This window comes from Gavialis gangeticus, unplaced genomic scaffold (genome assembly GCF_001723915.1).
Source record: "Gavialis gangeticus isolate Ggan-Ray unplaced genomic scaffold, GavGan_comp1, whole genome shotgun sequence".
NCBI lineage: Eukaryota > Metazoa > Chordata > Crocodylia > Gavialidae > Gavialis > Gavialis gangeticus.
The window spans coordinates 65,055,517-65,078,695 of record NW_017729022.1 but is presented as its reverse complement, the minus strand read 5'-3'; the positions used below and the strand labels follow the sequence as shown (position 1 = coordinate 65,078,695).

The 23,179-nt window shown below is 43.7% G+C and overlaps 1 protein-coding gene across 6 annotated transcripts in view; it reads right to left on the bottom strand.

The window, feature by feature from the left end:
- RBFOX2 (RNA binding protein, fox-1 homolog 2) overlaps positions 1-23,179 on the bottom strand; it is a 318,764-nt gene that overhangs the window by 90,085 nt on the left and 205,500 nt on the right. For 5 of the 6 annotated variants that reach the window (XM_019515300.1, XM_019515303.1, XM_019515304.1 and 2 more), the window contains 2 exons: positions 10,484-10,708; positions 623-769 (listed from right to left, as the gene is read on the bottom strand). In XM_019515300.1, coding sequence (XP_019370845.1) covers positions 623-769; positions 10,484-10,708 — 372 coding nt within the window. The remainder of the gene's footprint in view (positions 1-622; positions 770-10,483; positions 10,709-23,179) is intronic. The other variant, XM_019515305.1, reaches the window with a different exon arrangement.

Below are 23,179 nucleotides of genomic sequence, written 5' to 3'. Positions count from 1 at the left end.
TTGGGGGGGGGGGGGGGCACAGCGAGCTCCCGCGGGCAGTGGGGCATGGCAGTGGTGAGCTCCCGCAGGCAGCCACAACACTGTTGGCAGTGGGAGGGTGAGGTGAGCACTGACCAGGTGTCAACGACCACCCACAGACACTGCCGGCAGTGGCGGCGGCAGCCAACAGCTGCCACTCGTGTCGGTGGCGAGGGGGGATGTGATGAGTGGCTACTGCCCACAGGCACCACCGGCAGTGTCGCCAGCGCCTTTTTGCAGAGGGTGCACTGCCAAGCTCAGGGGGCGCACATGGACTCGCATGCACCCCCTATGCGTCGCCAATGCTACTTTGTACCGGCTGCCAGCTAGACAGTCTGAAGAGCAAAGTCCATCTAAACTTTTAAGTCTCATCGACACTAAGAAGGTTCTTTGCTTTTAACCATTTGGTAGCTAACACATGATACCATCCTAACATGAACAGGTCATTTATAGTGTTCACACGCGTAACCAAGCTAGGGTAAACCATCCTACCTTGAGCAAGGCAACTGGTATTTTACCACACCTATTTCCTACCACGGACATATTATCACTGTATGCTCCATCTTTGCGAGTCTCATATTCTTTAAAGGCTTCAGTAACTTACCCCAAACATTTGTCGAAGGTCAGGATCTCGGAAGCGGAAGGGAATGTTAGACACATGAAGTCGTTTTGGAGTGGACTTGCTCTCGGTATTCTCACTGCTCTGTGTCTGTGACTGCTGTCCATCTGTCTGTGCCCCTCCCTCTGTCTGCTGAAATCAGAAAGACAAAGTAAGTAAGAAGAAATCTCTCAAATTCCTTTCATGATTTTGCCTATCTCTTCCTAGGTATTTATACTGCACTTATGACCATGGTATCTGAGAATTTCACAGGTTTGATAAAGCTAACAAAGTTTAACAATGCCTCTTTTGTTCTCCCCCTCCTACCCATGAGTAAGAGGATCATAATCTTCTTCCTCTCCCTCACCATTTCTAGAATAGAAGGTTACTCCTCCTTTACTTTCTTTTTTTAAATCATCTCTCCTTTTCCCTTTTTTTTCCTCTCTCTTTGGCCACTCCTGGGAAAAGGCTATGATGAAGAGGTGAGCCTTATGTCTTGAAGCTGTCAAGTAGTAAATTGCAGCTCTGAGCCTTTGGGGACAGGTATTCAGACAATACTCAAAATCCTACAACTGAAGTGTAACTTCTCAGCCAGCCAATCCCAGCAGTGCATCCCCAGGCTAAAAAGCATCAGCTCTGCCCCTGCTCTTTCCAGATTACTGCCACGTCTAAACAGCACCCATACAAAAAAGGACAACCTACAGGCAAAAGGTCTATGGGTCTTTTATGGCTAATTTATTTTAGTTACATTTAAAGTCTGTTTTGAAAAAAGAAACAAATGCTGCCATTTTTGGGCACAGCTGAAGTATGTGTGTGCATGCCCCCCTCCCCTGTTTTGCATCATAAACTATGTTGAGGCACAAATGAAGATGTGTTGGCACAAAGCTTTAACTCTGCAACTGAAGTATCCAGACTTATTTAATCTCTTCCAGAAAATTTCCAAAAGCCTTATCAGGACTATTATTCTCAGCCTGGGGGAAATGCTTCCCCAGTCCCCTAAGGCTTGAAACATGTGCTCACCAACACTGGGTGCCAGCAACAGCATAGGGAAATAGATAATCATTCGTTCAGTTTTATTGCTGTATTTCTTTCAAAAAGACTGGGCTTGGCAAGCTAGGATATTTGCCAGAGTGTCCGTTCACTCCACCTTTTTCACCTGCCTAAAATGAACTGGATTAATGTTCTGTTTAGTAACTTTTTAAAGCCCCATTTCATTTTCTCATGTGGTAGATTGACTCTTCTCCCCTTCATTTACAGAAAAAGCAATGAGAGATTCTGCGGCAACTCAAAGGGCAAGCAAATGCAAGAGTCAGCCAGTGCTAGAGAATTGCAAGGATACATCCAGACCCCAGTAGTTCAAGACAAGCATTTTACTGTTTCTGGATATACATTTGGTTTGGCAAATGAATAAAGAGATGCTCCTAAGCAAAAACAGGGAGTCCCCCACCACTGACCGGATTTGCTGGGACTGGCCTGCGCAATATGCAGTAGAAGCATGGGAAACTCCTGAAAAATCTAAAAAGCATCTCTAGTGCTATATAAAAATGGGCACCACTAGTACTGAGGATTTTTCAGCTGGAAGTTTCCCTTACAGATATGACTTGGACCTCGCATGAGTTGCACAGGATTGATGAGCATGCTAAGAGGAAACACCAAGGTCTTGCCATGCTGTGCAAAACAATGGTAGCTTTCCATTTCCCTTCACTCAGGCAATGTAAGCAATATAAATGTATCTGAACCATTTGGTATAAAGTGGTAGGAAAGGGATGAGTGGAATGATACGGCAAAGTAAACCCCTCTACTTAAGAGTTGCAGTGAAGATGAAAAAGAGCAATATGAGCCCAGCACAGACCTAACAGAGTAAGCCATATCCACCTGGTCAAGATTCATCCATTTCCTCAATATCAGATGCACAAGAACATCCTGACAATCATTCACCTGATCAAATCCAAAAGCTGCCTTTTCCTCACACTCCCATGGAAAAAATACATCTTCAAACATGCATATGGTACACACCAGGGGGAAGAATTAATGCAGCTGGCTTGTGATTAAATCACACCATGCTATTTGGCAGTTTTGTTTTTATGATCCTATCGGAGTCTTCTGTTCTCCGGGGCAAATCTGTCCAAGAAGGACAGAACATGTGGCAGCTCATCCATCACCGCTGCATATGGTGCCTAGGAATCAGCATTCCAGAACAACCCCCAGAAATCATTAACCCCCCGGTATTGCACAGGCTTTGAAAGGGATCCTCTTCAGTGTCTAAGCACACTCTGAAGTCACACTAATTCAAATTTCTGAGCCTTGTATTTCCCATCACAGATGGTGAATCCTGCAAGTAGACACACACTCTGCCAGACACGTGCACTCTATTCATCCTTTTCACCCCCAATCATGAAAGGTGCAGATTACGTAAAGCAAAGCATGTCAGTACACGTTTAAGGACTCGGAGCTGCTTTTAGCGTCATAGGAAGACGTTTGTTGCTTCCTTAAGAACGGAAACTGAAAGGCTATGAACAAGCGGATAGAAGATGAATATAAACAGTCTAAAGAGGCCAGAACTCAAGTCTCCCTAAAGATGTGATATATCATACAGTGACCTATACAAAAACTCACAATTGCGCCTGCGTATGGCAAGATGCTGCTTTCATGCAAGAAGCAATGTTTTACCGCACGCTAGATATGTACAGCAAGACAAGCCTTCTAAGAGGAGAGACAAAAGGGGAAATGCAAAAGACCTCAGTTAATCCTTCTCTACTAGACTGTAGAAAAAGCCCCAAAGCTCATCGTTTCCAGCTATTTCAGTACTAGCTTAATCTCACATAGATTGTTTCTCTGGAAACAAACTAGCACTTATAAGGGGATGAGTTCAATAGTGTAAAAGGTCTTTTCCCCCCAACTTTTAGCTACAGCAACCCTAAGGTATAGTTTAAACTTTCGGCCAGCCTAAGACTGGCTTAGTACATCTGTCTATTGCCAGATACTCAGCTGCAGCTGAAGCAGAAGAAATGGCTTCCTTGGGTCTCATTTTTCCTTTTGTGGTCATTTTTTGACTTGATTCATCAGGCAGGAGATGAAAAGGAAAGGGCCTATAGCCTGTTTACAGGCCGCATATAATAGAGACTGGCAACCCAAAGTTAACCCGACTGAATGACAGATAAAAGCACACATTTCAACAAATCAGCCTCTCTTTTCCATCCCCAAGTCCTACCACCCTTCCTCCCTTTTGGTCTGACATCAACACCTCAAAGTAAGGAACTGACTTCTGCCTCTGCTTGTATGTACTTTACTATTGCCTAGTTTCAGTTCAGCATCATTGCACTGTGACATAAACACTGTATTAAAACAATATCATCAGATCCGTCCTGCATCCCCAACTGAGTGTAATACACACTGATGTAGATGGTGATGTCATTCTTCCACACACCAGACACCGCGCTCATGACCACAACCTGCCCTGCTGTGTTTTGAGATGGTCAGTGAGCAGGGAGGTCCATAGATCACACACCCAAGAAAAGTCTTCCTCTAGGATATTGGAGAGACAGGGGATCCATGTTGGCTGAGCTCACAGCAGCATCAGCCCTATGCCTGTCATGCCCAGGAGCAAGATGTTGGCTAGCATAAAGCCTATGAAAACACAGTACATTATGTTTCTGTTCCCCGCTTGCTTTTCAGAACTGGAACTGCTTCAGATGCAAGTTATAGAAAATTAAAACATTTGGAAACAGAATGTCAAAAATCTTGAGGAGTCCAATTAAATGGGTATAATTTGGGTAGACTGCCCTTAACAGACAGAAAAATGTCAACTATTCCTGCCTGTATCCAGAGGAGACTTGGGTGGCTTGTAGGGACTGATCTATACAACTGACTCCACTAGTTCTGTTTTGGGTCAACATCCAGGAACTGGTAGGATCAAGAGCTTAAGGAATGATGTGGAAAACCCACTGATCATGACCTACCTAATAGGAATGAAGGGGTTGGGGGAACAAAGGAAGAAAGGGAACCGTCTCCTTTTAGCTTTGAATGGGCAGGTGTCAAAACACAAAAGTTATCATTGTAACAGGCATTAAGTGGTACCCCAGTAAGCAATTTAATTTAACAGAAGAATGGGTCAAGGACTGAGGCATGGATACTAAACCCCTCTCACTCCCACAGGCTCCTTTTCCAGGGTAAGGTTGAAGTGCAATGTGTAGGGGCATCACGTATGAAACCTTGTGCTTCCTATACTATGTGTTCTGCAGACAGAGAAATGCAGGAACAATCAACATCCTTCAACAGTAATAAGTTTTGTTTTTAAAATTAAATCCTTTCTAGTTGTATTTATTTTGCCCCAAAACAGGAAGCTCAATTATCAGTGTTGCCAAAAGGGATATATAAATGCAATTCCTCAGCCACATTTAAAGATGTGTCTACTCTTTTTTCCTGAATGAAAAAAATTAACTAGCATTCACACACTTTTTCTTCTTTGCAGTGCTGATATGATGCATCCTGACGAGATTCTTTTGATGGTTACTGTGCCAGGACCTCCATGAAAGGTTCCAATTCCCTCTCTTATGAAATACAGATGCTCTGACAAGCAGAGAAGGGAGGACGGCTGCCCCCATTAGATACTAAACAGCGGTTTGCAAGTGTTGAAACCTGAACTAAACTGCTTCACAGTCAGATCACGTCCCTCCTGTCAACCTCCAAATTTCAGGTATTTGCCTTAAGACAGCAGTTTCCAAACTGAGGTCTGTAAACCACCAGCAGTCCATAAGGAGCTAGCAGCCAAGGTGATGATGGCTCCTCCTTACATCCACCTATTAAACATCATTAAAAGGCACCTAATATACACATTAAATATTTTCTTAATGTTAGATTTTGTAGCTAAGCAATTGCTCTAGTTACCAAAGGGATGTTATCAGATTACCAAGGGGAGGGGTGGTGGTCTGTTTCTTCGTAAACAGAAAAAACAACCATGAAATTCTGTTAAAATGCTGTCCATGCTATACAATAGGTTGGGAACCCTCGTCCTAGGAAAACCTTGGTTTCACCTCTTAATCAAAAACATGTTTAGAAGCAGCTAACACTCCCAGAAGTCTGAAGAGCTCTATTCTTGTCCCTCTGCCGAATCGGACAGGTGTTTTTGGCCGAATGCGATACCTCACTCTCCAACAAAACAGTAAATCTGTATTCCTTTCGAGAATGTGCTGCATTAACTAAATGTATTTCAGTGACAGGATGTCAGAGAGTTATGCGAGACACTAGTGTTTGTAAATAGATATTGTACTGTATCAGTTCATGACATAATGTAAAACCAAGTTGTCAACACCTGCCATTTATAACCCTGCATCAAGAACTCTCATGTAAAGTAAATTACATCTATTTATGTCTGTAAATCTATACCTCTAGTTATAATCTGTAGTTCTATACACGTATGCTTCCGTCTACTTAAACTCATCTCTCCCATTAATTTTATTCATTTTACAGTAGAAAACAAAATGTTCCTACTATCAGACAAGCTGCTTAAGTTCACTAGAAGGTTAATCTTTCCTCTGAATAACCTCTCTGTTTTGAACGGTGTCTCAGACTGAGGGCTCTCAATTACGTATATATGCACCAATGTAAGCTGACAAAACACCACATTTTCTCACAAATACTGTAACATGCTTCTGATATAATATGAACCCTCTTTTTGAGAGGCAGCATGAATCCACAAAGGTCTTACCTTAGGTAAGAAACTAACTACAAGCAGCTAGGGGAAATAGGCAAGGGAGCTTTGTCTAAAACTGTCCTGACAGCATCTGGCTTTGCACAACAACACAGCTGGAAGGGGCAGCCTCTCCTGAAGTCAGCCGGCTCTCATCTCCTTCCCTGTCCCTTCCCCTCTCACCCCCACACAAAGTAGAAAAGACCCAGCCTGCAGTTGTATGGCAATCCAAGGCAAAGATACTCTGGCCCAAAGTTCAGGGCTGCAGGCTGTTGCATTTGCTGCCTTCTCTTCAGCTGCAAGAGCACAGGACCTGTGGGGTGGGCAGGCAGCAGCAGTTGTGGCTTGGCTTCAAGAACCAGCCCTGCAAACCTTCCCCTTCTGGTGCAGGGATGGGCCAGATCCAGCCAAGGACTGGCCCCACAGACTGGCCCTATCCAGTGCTTTGAGTCTGGGGCTACGTGCTGGGTCCAACCCAGTGCGTAGCCCTGGACCCAATGCAGCACATGGCCGCAGATCTGGTTTGCTGGGTCCAACCGTGAGCACCAGGGTCCAAATGTGGATTAACATGCACTGGCCCAATCTGGCACATGGAGTTATGTCATCTGGTCCCCCATGGGTCCAGAAATTTGACAGTGCCACAGTTCCTAGAGCTGTGGTAATTAACACTGCCCCCATTCTCCTACTGCCAAGTTTCCAGACCCATGAGGAGCCACATTTCTGAAATATAACGTGCACCCTGATTTCCACCAACCAGTTTTGGGGGCGAAAAGGTGTGGGTTATATGTGAAAAAAATATGGTAGTAGGAGACACAGCTCTGGCAAGAACGGAGATACAGTGCACCAGTTAGTTAAGTGGACTGGCTGCTGTTGGCTGTTCAGTTAAGTCATGTTTAGACTGGTGTCCCCTGCCCATATCCGTTCCCCTTTTGCATGGCATGGGAGTAAAGGTCAGTTGCTTTGGAATAAACTGGTAACCTCAAATGCTGGGAAGTAAAGCCAAGCAGGCAAGGTTTAAGCCTAAAAAAAAGTGAGGGACTAATATAAATATGGCATAATATGAGCAATTATTGTGCAACTTTCCTCCATCCAGAACCCTAGCTGAGCTTCTCAATCCTAACCTACAGAACCCACATTATTTTAGCCCTACATTGCTCCTTGGCTGACCACACCAATCATGCCAGAGGTTTGGCAATGTAGACAAATGTCCAATGCAGTGTGGACTTCAGCTCACAAAGTTATGTTACTTGAGATCAGTGCTGATACAGCGTTTGAATTCAGATGTCCAGACCAGGGTTAATTAACTGATTTTGCCACTATTATCCTCTTCAAACCACACCATCTGGCTTAGCTTGTAAGGAAAGAAACATGTGCCAGTGTACTAAAGGTGCTTCCCATTACATTACTTCACAAGGCTACTGCCAGTCTGATAGACTGCCCAAATCAATCTAAAGTGACCCCCTATATATTCTTAATGTATCATTGCTCCAATGATCCCAGCTTCTGCCAGGCAAGAGAACAGAAATTGCAATTTCTACCCCTCCTAGCCTTCTGCTATTATCACTGTCTGATGCCAACCGGACATCAGCGCAAGCTCTGATCTTAAAAGCAGGGAGATGCCTCTTTCCGTCTGGTGGAAGGAATTCCTGAAGTACCCCCTGGCAGCACAGACTTCAGATCTCAACAGCAGGGGAATCTGCCGACCTGTGTGTTCTGGGATCTCGCTCTCGCACACAAGAAGGCAGCTGTTCTTGTTGATCACAGTAGTAAGAAGGAAGCATCAGGAGCTCTAAAACAACCTTACACCATATTTAGCTAGATCAATAGTGGGCCAGAAGATAGGGTGAAAACAGAAGAGTACCAGTACATACTAGACAGATGCAACTAACTGGTACGTTAAACACATATAAGTTGACTGACATGTGATGGACAGGCATATGATTCAAGCTGTGCCAGTACTCAAAATGGGGTAATCTACATAATGTGTTGTACTCTTAACAAAAGCCTTTGTCTATAAAAACTGCCAAGCCTCCTGCTTGTAACACAGTGAGTTTCTCTCAGTCCCCACCTCACTGCTTAGTATGCTGAGAAAAGATTTTTTTTTTAAAGTTTAGAGCAAATACAACCCAAGGCTCCCCCCAGAGGAAGCAGAACAGCCTCCCACAATGCAGAAAGATCCAAGGCCTAAAGCTGGAAAATCCCTCAGCTATCTTCCTCACTGGATTTCTGTGTTCATCACCCCTGGGATACTCTCAGGATAAATAATCCAGGCCAAAAAAATCATCACAAATGTGCTTATGTGTACCTTCACCCTTTCCTAGCTAGCCACAATTGCATGCACTCAACTTTGCAGCGTCTCCCTGCACACCTTTAACTATGTTAAGTGGCTAGAGCAGACATGTCCACCTGTTCCCAACAGGCAGTACAAGAGTTACATGCTATCCAACCTATTTATCATCTAATCTCTCCCAGTCACGCTCCCTCCACAGCCTCCTGGCAACACTTCTCCTTCTCCACAGTCTCCCAGCAACACTCCCTCCCACACAGATGGGCTTCTATTCTCTCCTCATTGGCTACCAAGCACCAACACATCACCCCGCTAGCGAGCACATACTCAAGCCCCTATTCTCGCTCTTTCAGCTCCTCTGGAGCTTGCACTAGCTGATGAAAGGCAGAGCTCTTTCTTGCAGCGTGATGGAGCTGGCTCCTAATATGGAAGAGGAGCAGGAGGCTTGGCAGCAGCTTGTGTCCAAGGTCAAGGCTCGCATCATTTCCATTAAAAAGAAACAGTCTTAATGTCTGGACCAAGATGGGAACATAAACACGTGGAAAAAGCTGACATGCTACAGAGCATGCTGTGCTGCCATGCAGGGGATGTAGGCTTTATTTCAAACATCCACCTCCATCACTGAACTGGTATTTTGCACTCAGTATTGTTCTGTATTGCCACGCTCTTGTGTTGCGCTTGCTGAGCTGATGGGAGAAAGGACAACTCAGTGTCATAAGGATTATTATATTGCTCTGTACTGCCTTGTGTCACCCTTAGGTTTCCCTTACAGCCTGGTCTCTGACTTAATTTGCATTGGCCCTGTGGAATAGGAAAGATGCTGAAGTGCTCCATAAGCACTCTGTGCACTTTCCTGGGCTACACCGTTTACTTCTAAACAGTCACAAGATACTAAAGTTCATGTGAAGAACACCAGTACACCAAACATCTCCCAAGGTCATGAGCAAAGTTGCCAACTTCCCAGTGTAAAAGAAAGTGGTACCACATACTATGAATCAATCCTTACTTGAGCTGGCACTACCAGCCCTTCCGATCACTGGCACTAAATTCACTCAGTGATTATAGGGAGGGGAAAAAAATGTCTATGAGCCAAGCACCAAACTACAAGGAAAATTGAAAGCATTAGCAGATTAAATCCACCCCTGTGTACCAAAGGCTCTCACCATAAGTCTCTTTATTAGGAAGTTAAGTCTTAACAAGTGGCTTAAGGGGTAGATAAAGCTTTCCCTGGGATAATCTGCCAGCATGTTGCCCAGTTCTGGGCTACAGGAAGACAAATGTGAAAAAGGAAGAAGGTGAAAGTCTTTTTTCAGTAAGCGGCTGCATAGCAGCTGAAGTCTCCTCCTGCCTATCCCCCCACTGCACCATGCCATTTTCTAATGGGCACAAAAGTATTTCCCCACTCCACCACCTCCTTGAAATCAAGGGGATACTAGGATTACACGTATATCTTCTCTATTCATTCCGTCTTGGTTCCTACTTTCAGCCTTTTAGGACCTGCATTCAGTAAAGGTGCTTTTTATTTATTTACCCAATTGCCAATCAACTCCAGAGTAGACAACACTCTTGTGAAGGTGGGTCTGGACATCCCCAAATCTTATTCCAGGCCCCACATAAACCACAACTTTCAGAACTACCACCACTACCAAATCAGTTCTGCTCCTTGATGTGACACAGGGGACAATGTACTGCATGGGGAATCCAGAGCTGCTGGCTTTCACAATTCTCTTTGCTGGGCTCGAGAAACCCTGCTCTGATATACTACACACTTACGAGGCATTAGGGATGTGTCAGAGAGCTAGCAGACAACCTACTCTAGGATAGTTTTGTGTAAACCTCTACACAAATGACACCTCATCATTCTCCCGCTCGGCACCTTGGTCTGGCATACCGTAAGAGATCCGTTTTGCGTGCTGGCCGTGTTCGTGCTCTGCTCTCCATGTGCCTGCGTACTTCCGTAGAGTGTCAGATTGTGCTCGCTGGTCTGGCCTGCATAGTCCTGAGTGTGTGGCACCCCATACTCTGTGGGGATCCCATTCTGTGGGGGTGGTGGGAATGGGATTGTGGTGAACGGCTGCACCATTGCATCAGGAGTGGCTGTTGGCTCCTGGTTACCCTGGAGAAGGGGAAAGGAAAAAAAACGTATTTAATATGTTAACAAAAGGTAGACCAGGACCCCCATCCTAAAAGCAAGCAGGTGTCTGATTCAGCTCAGACTAGCATTCCACAGTCACTTTGCTACTAGACAGCGCTCTGTTATGCTCTACATAAAAAAGAACACACCCTATCCCTGTAAAGATAAAAAACTCCTCATTTTTTTATAACCTCTCTCAACAGCTTTCCCACTACTGGGTAGGATGATGGGGCCAGATTAGGGATTTATGACCTACAGATCCCTCACATCACAGAAGATGCCTTAACTGTACCAAGGCATACCTGTTATGCTCGACTGACCTCTTTTTCTTCCTCAGTTCCAAACTAAAGAAGCTAACTCCAACCAACATTTCCTGGCTGCTCCATATATTTCATTGCCTCTGGCATGTGTCCTAACCAACCTCCAAAAGTCAGTTTGTCTGGCTGGCACATTTCACCTCTCCTGGACCATTAACTGTTGAGAAAATGGTCCAGTGAGAAGCCAGATCCTCCTCATGGCTCTGTCTGCAAAAAATCTCATGTTGATTTAGGGGTATAGGTTGTAGCCATGTTGGTCTAAGAACATAGGTAGACAGGGTTCTTTGGGTAAATCTGATATCTTTTATTACACCAACCCAAATAACTGGAAAACTTCGTTGCAAGCTTTCGGGTATAAATACCCTTCATCAGGCTGAGGATGCATCTGCAGTTGGTGTGCCATTCATTTCTATTGCATGCCGATAAGAGAGCATAAAAATGGCCCTTTCCCTTCATTTTGGTGGTACTAAATGGAAGCAAAACAGACACCCAACTGATGGACTTTATGCATCTTGCCTGCTAGTCAGAAGACAGACAGGAGCTGTGGGAACTGGGATTTAAAAACGTAGGCCTGTAGCACTCACTCTCTCCCAATCATGAGCATCGCTACCTTCAAACAAGGCGTTAATTATCCTCCTCCCTCTGCTCAGGGCATCCCACAGAGATCTCTGTGCTAGGACAATAGGCTTTTTAGCAGCTTTTAACGCTGCTTCAGAGCATTTGATGCCAACTGGATGGCTATTAAAAAGATACTCCACCACACAAAAGATACCCCCAAAGAGAATAAAAATCCCTCATTGCCATGCCACAAGAGGGCCACAGCACTTTGGGAAACCATCATTATGGGCACTGCCAAACCCTCAGGAATGGGAAAGAGTAGAGGACTAGGAAAAATTCAGTCACCTACAGTAAAGAAAGAGAAGTCCAAGACTCAAGTGATGGCATTAAAAGACTGAACTGCTGCAGTGCTTTATTTGCCATCCTAACAGAGAAATCCAAGGAATGGAGATACAACAGGCTGCTGTGAAGGAGTCTCAACTTTGTCAGCATACCGTAACCCTGATTTTACATTTCAGCTGCGATTCCAGCCATGATGTAGTAAGACTCTGTTGTGACACTGCTATGTTCAACTCAATGGAAAAGGGGAAACAGTCCTTCAGATACTATCATTACATGAAGCAGAGGGAGATCAGTTGGGATTCACCACGGGGTAACTAAGGTAGATGTTACACCGAGAATATATAGGCACTGAAGAGGGCTCTAGTGAAATGAGATGAGCCTTTCCAGCCATTTACCAACGGCCTGCAGCTCTTCTTTCAGGGCAAATGAAACAATGGTAAATTCAATGCACCTCCAGCCAACACCAGGTCATTCAGACACTGGCTGAATCCCAAAATCATTCTGACATTAGTATATCTGGCCCTGTCCCGTGAGGCCCATGTGACTGCATATCTGTAGCTGGAGAAGAAAGGCAAGGCAAGGGCATTCATTACCATTTGGCAGCACGCAGCTGCAGCCTTGCACCCAATGGAACGAGAGGGAGTTGCATTTACTGACAACCAATGCCCACCAAGCCTCGCAGGACTACGGCTGCCTATAAGAACATAACTTTGAAGCCTTAGCTAAGGAACAAAAATTAACAAGGAGTTTTCCAGCAACTGCCAGTTCCAGTGCAGCCATTCCAATGCTAAATACCTAATGCATACATGGATTAGGCATTTTTTGTGGCTGTGTCATAAAAACAGCAGTGTGGCTGCTGCAGTATGACTACTATCTTTTCTACTGTAGATTCACTGAGCATCTCTTCAATCCAAGACAATGGTTTTCTCCAAAAGGGTGGCTGCCTCATCGTACGCTAATTTCCATTCATGCCTTCCTCTTCCCAACAATGTCAAAGACAAGGGAACTACTAACTTAATCTAAAACATTGGCGACACGTAGGGAGTGCATGCGGGTGCATGTGCACCCCAAGATTGGCTGTGCCAGCCGCAAAACTGGAAGTGCACTTCCAGTTTTGCCGCTGGCTCAGTGATCAGCTGCAGGGCGGGACTCGCCCGTCGGCAATCTGGTGGCCCTCCCAGACTTGGGAGGCACCGGTCGTCCATGATCTAAAATATCAGAAAAAGAAAGATAAGTTTTTTTACGGTTTTTTCCTAAATAAAGGCTACTCAATCTTTTAAATGAAAGCCACCAATCTGACCATGCATCTGGCTATAGATTTTTTTTTAACCTACCATTATAACAAGCTCACCTCTGCTTATTAGGCCAAAGAGGAGGGGAAATAATTCTCTTACTTTTCACTCTGTTTACTTTCAACATTTGATTCTCTCCAGTTTCACCATTTTCCCCTGTACAGTTAGCACCCTCTGCCTAGGTAGACTTCTCCATTTTTTAAATAGGAACAAAACAGGAAACTGTGATTTGTAAAACTACAGAAGTTGGCAAGCAGTCTCCAGGGAAGGTGGAGGAGCTGTCAATGCTTCCAATTTAATTTTAAAATGGACTAGACTTCAAGCTGATGATAATGCTAATATGGAGAGCAGAATGTTAATTTGAGATTAACAAAACCTACTAGGTCATCAGTTTGAGGCGGCAGGATTCTTCCCCACTAAATGTAATTCATAGTACTGTTTAATCTTGTTTTAAAATGATCTAAGGGCACTAGCTCACAAGCCTAATATAATCTCATTTCAACAATTGTTTCCCTCTTAATTTCATTTTATTCCTCCTAGCTGTTATGCATTTCTACCTTCTCAAATAACTAATCTCCCTTATTTAGCCAGCTACAAACTATATCCTTTCAACCTCTTCATTGTTACTTAGACAATGCACACATATATTTAGCTCTTAATCTTTCCCCCTGCATCAAACCCTTTGATAATGTTTTGATTAGTCCTGTTCAAAACTTCCTCAAATTTTTCAGCACATTTCTACTATTGGATACAAATTTTTGGACACTGTTATCTTCGAGCCAGAGAAAGGGAACTATACCTCCTTGCTTTGTAGCATCGTGTCTCTGCTCATGCAGATCAAAGTCACACAGCCCTGCTTGGCTGCCCCACTACTGCAAACTCCTAGTCAATTTGATGTCTCCAATCTCCCTTAAGGCTTCCACTACTATTCTTGTCCAGGTTTTTCCCTAAAATTAAAATATCTGTAATGTAGGTTGTTTTTCTCCAGATGCACTTATCTGTACCTTTCCAGTTTAATCTCATTTTCTTCCTTTATGCCTATGCTCCCTGGAATTTCTTTGTGTTCTTTATCTGTCCCCACTAGCATTTGCAATACCTCTCAAATCATTACCTGCAAGCACCATTAATGTCCTGTTACTTTACAATCATGGAATAGTTGGGTTGGAAGGGACCTCAAGAAGTCATCCTGTCCAGCCCCCTGTTCAAGGTAGGATTGTCCTCCACTTCTAGGTGTTTAGTGAGTTATACCTGTTAATTCTATTATGTAATCCACCATATCTGTGCAACTTTTCACCTATACAAGGACTACACAAGAACTAAGATCTCATATTTTACTTCAAGGAGAGTTGTTGGCAGGATTGGGCTCCTTATACTCCATTAACATACAACATGAAAGGAAACCCAGCAATTAAAACAATGGCATTTCAGCACACTGCTTCTTCCTACTTCCCACATCTGAACACCATGAAGACACGCAAGCCTTCTTCTAACCGTAAACAGGCATGGAAGTGTAAATGAGAGGACAATGACTACCCAATCTCTACAACCTTATCTCCCTGTCTCATGAGTCTGGTCAGAAGTTCAGGTTTCAAACTCTTTTTACTCCAGCCACACTAGCAACCACCCTAGACTTGCTGCATATGAAAGGCAGTTCAGTGCAACCATAAACCCTCCCAGGATAATAGTGGCTTGGCAATTGCTAGATACATATGTACTGCTTTTGAAAGAAAGAGGATTACAAGGTACCTTATCCTGCAATTCAAAGCAAGCAAAAATTCCCTTGCCCTTCTTCTCCACTACCTTCCCCTCTACCCCCTACTCATCTGTGATCAAGTAGAGGGTCAAACTAACTCCCATCACCCCAGTATTATTCATCTGATTTACTGGCATAGCTCCACTTCTTTGACACCATTCACATACACTTTTATCCATTCCTGGAAAGAAATCTGATATTCCATTTAGAAATAAAACTGAGGCAGTGGTCCAGAGCACAACAGGTCCGAAGCCTAAAGACAAAGATCCACTTCCACTTGGGGCTTGCCTAGCGCAGTTTTTGAACCAAATGAAACTGTTTAAAAACAAATTTGGTTAAACTAAAGCAAAAGCTATAGTGTGGCCCCAAGCACACAAGTTTACACTGGTCTAGTACAGCATGCAGCTCTAACGTTAGTTAACTCGGGGCATAAATTATACATAGATGAGCCCATGTAGAAGAGTACTAGCTTACAAAAGGTATGGAGCTGGCAACATTTACTAAATGACTTCCCTCTTCAGTGGAATGTTATTCAGATAAATTCCTCTGGCAGACAGCAGGTGGTGATCCAAGATCATGACACTAAATGAAGTATGGCTGCCAGAGAAACCCAGGCCTGGTATATACAGTGGTTTTATACAGGTTTAATGTTCACCTAGCAGAATGATTTTCTTTTAATTAAAATAGTTCTACAACCCCTAGGGCTAGTATAAAGGTGCTTATACTGGTACAGCTTATTCTTCTTGTACAGGAAAAAAATTATATTGATATAAGCCTATATATAGCAATATTACTGCATCTTTGGGTGTGTGGAACTTCAATTAGGCTGGCATGATTTAAAGTGGTATGACTTGTGGGTAGGCAAACCCAAAGAAGCTGTCACACTGAATGAGCTCAGTAGTCTATTACTGTGTGTGACAGTAGCCAGCTTCAGAGGGGGGGAGGTTGGAAAGAAATTCTGTGGTGGACAGCTATCAAATAATTTGCCCTTTGAGGAATTTTCCTTCAAAGTCCTGTAAGCTAGTGTCTGACTTATGCCCTGAAGTATTAGTGTTTTTGTATACACATTTTGGGGTATTTTTGGTTTGGTTTTTTTTGTTTGTTTTTTTTAAAGCAGAGGCATTGTTTTTAATATCTGCATCTACATGGGTTGGGGGGGGGGTTAACCTTGAGAACTGATTGCCAGTTAAGTTGAAGTAATTAACATGTTTGTAAAGCTAGTGTGTTTCAAGCAACAAATGTTTGTTCTCTGCTCTAGTCTAATCCTTCAGGTAAACAAAGACTGTTTGTAGCCGGGATCTAAGAGTCTAATAAGACACGTCCACGGTGGGAGGTGCTGATCATAGGACTGCTTTCCAAAGCAATAATGTCTACAGTAACTTGTTTGCATGAATAGAATCATTATATGAAAAGGAACTCTCTTCCTTTAAATCAGAACTGGCAGCTACGGTCACAGCAACTATCCTATTGCTAAGGTAAAGGAGATGATCAAGTTTACTTCCCAACCTGTTGACCCAACTCCTTGGTTACCTGTAAAGTATGTGACAGCGATATAAGGAACATATTCACTCATCTAAGCACAAAGTCATGGAAACTGTTACCTGCATGGATGTCCAACTGATAAGCTTCAAGGCCTGTTCTTCCCACTACATAAGCCTGCCAGGTTTATTTTCCTCCCAGGATTAGCTCTGCTACTACCTGAACATGCACTTACCTCGCAAGAACTCTTGCACACAAGTCAAGCAAAGAGTAATCAAAATAAGAGATTAAAGTTGTTTTTCTTCCACCACACAGTACAATTAAAATTGGTATAGGAAATGCTCACCTTCTCAGCCCCTTCCAGAGCGTATGCGTGCATGCTCTGCATCTTTCTGCCTCTTTCCCTACATGAGACCTGGTAGGAATAATTCCTATGCAAACAACAATAACCTTCCCCACAGGGGTAGTCTCAGAGCTGGCAAACTGCACAAAATGATCAGCACAAACAGCACAATTATCAAACAGAGGGGAAGAAGGGGGACAAGAGAAGGAAAAAGTGATATGAGGCACATTGTGTGATGTACCAAGAGCCCCAAGAATTTTACACTCACTCTATAGAGACAGGAAGCAAGCAAGGGCTAGTCTCAAGAGTACAGGTATCAAACACCTCACTTGCTGACAGAATCTGGCCCATTTCATAAAAATCTGTAACCCTTATGACACTTAGATTATGCAGAAGCTAAATCTTATATATAAAATACTGCATTTCTGTCCATGAGAGTCATTAAGATACTCAAAGTAGTCAAATGGAAACCAATTCAGTGATGTTTTTCTGAGTTGGCAGACAACCTAAAACAAAGGGTCTTGTTACACCTTATGCTGAAAGCTGCACTAATGTTAATCGGCTTAATGTCGTTGGGCTTAGTGGAACAGTCATACCTTAAGGTGAAAATTCCTTCTCTGACTGTGCTTTCGCCTGCATACCTGTGACTTGCCACTAGTGGCTTGGTGAGCAGGGGAAGGAGGAGCTGGGGGGGGCTGCTCCCACCGGACAGAGTGTCAGTTGCAGCCAGATCACAGAGACCCAGGGAAGCAGCTTTCCTGGTTCTCTTTGGTCTTGCTGAAACTGACACAGTGGGTGCGTCTACACATGCACATTAATTGTGCAGGAGCTGAAGTTTCTGCACAGTATAAGCATGCACCTACATGGGTGCACCCATACCGCGCAGTAAGTATGGTGACTTATGCCAACTTGAGCGTAAATTTGCTACTTGCATCATGCAGGTATCAAATTTAAGCTTGATTACTTACTGTGCAGTGACAGGACACGTAGACGCCTTACTGCACAGTAACACCGTGTGTGGACTGACATGAGACTAACTTTAGTCCCAAGTCAGTCCACACACAACGTTAATGCGCTTTAACACCTACACGTGTAGATGCTGGCCTATTCTCATTTACTGCGCATAAATGCATGTGTAGACCTGCCCAGTGTCTCTGCCCTGAGAGCTGGGATGTCAGATTTAAGCCCTGGGAGAACTGCTTTCAGTGCAGAGCTGCTGCAGCTCCACAAGACCAGAGAGCCCCAAGGGAAGCAGCTTGGTCCTGTCGAGCTGTGGCAGCTGCACGCTGAAAGCAGGGCTGCCAGGGCTTAAGCCTGACAGCCCTGCTCTCAGTGCAGAGACACTACGTCAGCTTCAGCAAGACCAGGGAGCCCCAGAGAAGCCACAGTTCTGGAGCTCCCTCAGCCCTGGAGCTCCCTCGCTCTGCCTCAGCCTTGGAGCTCCCTCGCTCTGCTGAGCTCCTGAGAAAACTCCTCGCCATCTCCAGCAGCCACAGTGCCCCCTGCCACTGCCCAAACCACAGATCACTGCCTGAGCTCCTAAGGGCCCAATCCTTTTTTTCCTCCATAACGCACATTGCACCCACACTGGGAGCAGTGAGCCAGTCCAGATGGTGCTGGGAGGCATTGCAGCCAGCGGGCATTCTGGAGTTGTGGCACTCGCTTTGCCCAATGTCACCAAGGGACAAGGCACTGTGCTGGGCCCTGCTGCACCCCAGTGTCCCTATTTGCCCACTGCATTCTGGGATGCTAGAGGACTTGAACTTGGGTGGAAAAGCTGTCTGGAGTGGCTACACCTTAAATGGAACAGGAGCAAAATTAGGTAGATTAAAGATAATCCTGCCCTGGACTGGCATACCTTTAAGGCAAGTAACAAGCTCTTTAAACCACTCAGAAAGTGTTAACGTGAAGCCAATCCAGGGGTTAAAATCTCCAGAAGCTCCCTTAAATTACTGTGCAACAAGGCCCAAAGTCTCAGGACTGTGAATTCCTCCTCCTTCCATTATCAGAAGGGTTGTTTACTCTAAAGCCTAATGATAACGCTCACAACGTCACAACTATTTCATTACTGAACATTTTATAAATGGAATTAAATAGGCATGAGGAGTCTGGGAAGCAAATGGAAAAGAAGTAAAAAGGGAGAAGAACACAATAAAGGGAAACAAACCTAGAAACACAGATGTACTTCAAGTGAACCTGCCTTCCACATAACTAATATTAAATAGGACAGTAAGGGTGCCTGTAGACATGCAGGGATTAATTGAGTCTGCTGAAGCATGTTAATTAGCACACTCCAGCAGCCTCCCCATCTCATGTATTAAGCATCCCCACACTTCAACATGGTGGTGGGGGTACATTAACTAAAGCTCATTCAACAAGCTTTAGTTAATGTGCCCCCACCACCATTTTGAAGAGCAGGACCCTGAATACACAAGATGCTGTGAGTGATTTAATAAGAGCAGCTCTCAGAGCCAGCTGCTCTAATTAAAAGTGCCCATGCCCCCCAGCACGTGTAAAGACGCCCTAAGATACTCAATACAATTACGGTACCAAAAATGTAGTTATTACAAAATGGCCTTCATCTATTCTTCAGCTTTGCACAAACCTTCCAATGATATGAAAAGAAACACTGTTTGAGATTGAGAAGAATATGTACAGTAATCCTTAACAGAACCCTTTCCCCAATTTACAGCCTATGATTAAAAATAGATTCAAACCCTCTAAAGAAAGAGTTGGACACTTGTTTCTGGCGCCTTAACTGACATGAAATCAAAGGGTTTCTCTTGTTTTTTTAACATACATTCAGAAATAAAAGGATCTCCACAGGGTACTTTAATACTTGAAAAAATATTTTAACATTTCAGCTTATGCCAAAGAAATGGAATCACACGAAGTGACTGTGACGTGAATCAGCTGAAGAGCAGCTACAGGACAGGAAAGAGGTCTGAGATTCTGCCCTTTGCTACCATGGGCATACCAGAAATTTGCCTGGTTTCTTCCTCAAGCTAAGACTTTGTCTTTCCATCGTCTTGCAGGGTTTACTCCAAGGTGTATTTTTAAACCAGGCTACTTATCTAAGAGTGTGTGTGTAGGCATTCTTTGTTCTAGTTTAAACCAGGCACAGCCAGTATGGGGTTTTGAAGTTTTGCTTTGTTTGTTTTATTTTGTTTTGATTAAATCAAACAAAAATAGCCACCCTTAAGGGGGAAAAAAAAAAATCAATAAACAAATTATAAATATTTAATTATGTCTCTTTAAAGCATATTTCTTGCTAATCTTGCCCAAACTTGTATATGGAGAAAGTCTCACATTACATGCTTTTAATCCCAACAATGTGAAACAAAGAAAGAACAATATATTTTCCTATAACTATTGTATTGTTCAAACCAAATCAAAATGTGGACAGACCACAGAAATTTACTCTGTAAAACTTCGTGCCTAGCACTTTCTTCAGCATACCATGCTGAGGGAAATTAAACCCCCCGTTTGCCAAAACAGAAAGAACACAGAGCTTTGCTCATAAGTACCTGAAATACAGCCAGCACCCATTCAGCATAATGGGCCATTGCTCCCAACACTGGGCTACTTTCATTTTATCACTATGTATAAATTCAGGCTCTCCACATTAAAAGCGATACCTGGCTAATTAAGACAATACCCATATTTGCAGATACAATTGGAAACTCTTAATGCACCATGCCATCCCAAGCAGACTTTCTAGTGCAGTGGTTCTCAAGCTTTATTAGACTCAAGACACCCCTCAAAAGACGCACAGCACTCTGCATCGCCCCTGAAAGGATCTCTAGGTACTCCAAGGTGCTGCAGCACCCTGGTTGAGAATCACTCCCCCGCTGGGATGGCGGAAGTCAATTCCCTTATTCTAACCATGTCACCCTATGTCAGATGGCCACTACTTCAAGCAGCAGTGAAGACAGCCTCCCCTCCAAGGACTTCTAAAAGCAGAGGCTGAACCCCTCTACTCACCAGCCAATTGCCTTAACTGTGGTGATGTTTTAAGCCAGAATCCCCAGTCTGAGCATTAGCCCTCAATTTTCATCCTAAATCCGGACACACAGCACTAAATCAACCTACATTTGGAAAAGTTATTTTTGCAACCACAAGAACTAGATATATTTGTTTTGGGGGGCTTTTTTGTTTTGCTTTTAACAACTCAAGTCTTAGATAAAGTTGATGGCATTTTTGGAAAGATTCCTACTTACTGAGGACAAGCAAATTTTGCACAGCCCTTCCTAAGGCAGATAATGGGAGTCATATGGACCTCTTCAACCATGTGCATATCTGGATAAAATCACAAAGATGCCATTTGCAACCAGGAGTCAGATTTCCTTGTACTGCTCCAAGAGGGAAGCATAGTGAGATGAAGCTGGTATGTTGAGCTGCACACAGAAACGGCTCATAAACAGATTTTGATGACTAAAGGATGGACCAATAGTAAAGGACTCCCAGTCACATTTCAAACCTTCCACTACTTAGGTAACCAAAGCCATTAATGCCCCTTCAGCTCCCCTGCTCCAGTAGCCAGCAAAACTCTCCCAACTGTCTGCCCCCATCCACCTCAATCCAGGGCCTCACAATGAAAACCAAGGATAGAGCAGCAGTGCTGGCTCCGCTGCCAGCCAGAAGGGAGGGAGAAGAGAGAGAATGCTGGGAAAGGGAACAGCACATCTGGAATCAATTGGTAAGGTTTTGAATGCTTTGGAAGGAACTGCAGAGCTGGCAGAAAGCAGAGCAAAAAGCTGTACACACAGACACAACTATGGAGTGGAGAGAGGTGGGTGATGAGATGCATATATAATATATAAAGCACAGCTCCCCTTGAGATTCTTATGTGGGCAGCAAAATCTTGCAGGCCCATTATGCGTTTATGACCTCAAGTCCATCTGAATTAGTCCTGGGTATGGTCAGAATTCAATACCAAGCAGACCGGATCAGACACAGACAACTCCAGCCAAGGCAAACCAGACTCCTTCATGATTCAAGTGTCAGGACTAAGTAACAAAGCAATAAACCTACATCAATCTGCTATGGGGGTGGGGACAAGAGAACTAGTCGAGGAAATTTATAATTGACTTGGCACATTTTTAAGAACCGAGTGTGGTGGCTCAGAAATCCAGATTGCTTCCACGTTGACTTCTCCACCTCCCCCCCTTTCTCCCCTCTCTCTCTAAGCATAGCACTCTCCTATTTTCTGTTTCTCATTTGTTCCAAGAGCAGCTTTCCATCCCAAAGCAAGGTTTTATTCTCAATCCTGGAAAGCAAGGACTCTGAAAAAGGGATCACAGTGGAAAAGCAATTCCACACAAGCTCCTACTGTAATGGGTATGGCCAATAAAGACTAATGTGATGCACAGCTACATAAACAGGGAGCAGTAAATAGCAGTAGAGAGGATTCTACCTCTGCATATGGTGTGGATAAAACTACTGTAAGAAGGCTGGATACAGTGTTCCAGTGCACGTATTTTAAAGAGGACATTGGAAAATTGGAAAGAGGGCAGAGAATAGCCACAAAAATTATTTGAAGGCAAGGGAAAATACCATATTGTAACAGACTTGAAGAGTTCAATCTATTTAGCTTATCATAAAAGAAGACAGAGCAGTGACTTGATTACAGTGTAAAAGTACCTTCACAGTGAGAAAATACTGGGTACTACAGGGCTGTTTCATCTAATGAAGAAAAACGTAACAAGAAAATAATGGCTAAAAGCTAAAGCCAGATGAATTAAAGTTAGAAGTATGGCACACTTTTTTTACTTTTTTTTTTTTTTAAACACTGAGAATAATTACAAAAGCATCGTAAAGAATCTATTGCTTCCCATCTTTCAAAGTCTTCAGAACAGGCCTAGCTGCCTTTATGGAAGAATGCTTTTGCCAAGCAAATTATCTGGCTCAATACATGGATAACTGGGTGTAATGTAACAGTGCGTGATATGGAGACGATCAGACTACATAATCAAAGTGAATATCTGTATGGGAACATCAAGAAAAAGCTATGGTGTGGTGTGAAGGATAGGTGCATAAATTAGAGCTTTTTAAATCTGTGTGGACACCCTCATTCAGGAGTAAAGCAACCTTAATTTACTGTAGCAAGGATTAAGTGCATTAGCCCTAGTTTATTCTCCTTAACTTTTCCACGTGGCCCCTTGCAAAGAAGCCCTGATAGTCCCCTCGTAGGGATTACTCAATGAATTTGACACACGGGTCTACAGAGTTCCCTTCTCATCTAGGGCTTCTGTCAAATGTGCACTCATCAAACCCAGCCTGCAACCACAAGTTTGCACAGAACTCTATCCTACCTCAACCCAGACATTGCTCAAAGGTGCAGCCCAAGGTCAGCATCTGACTCGCACT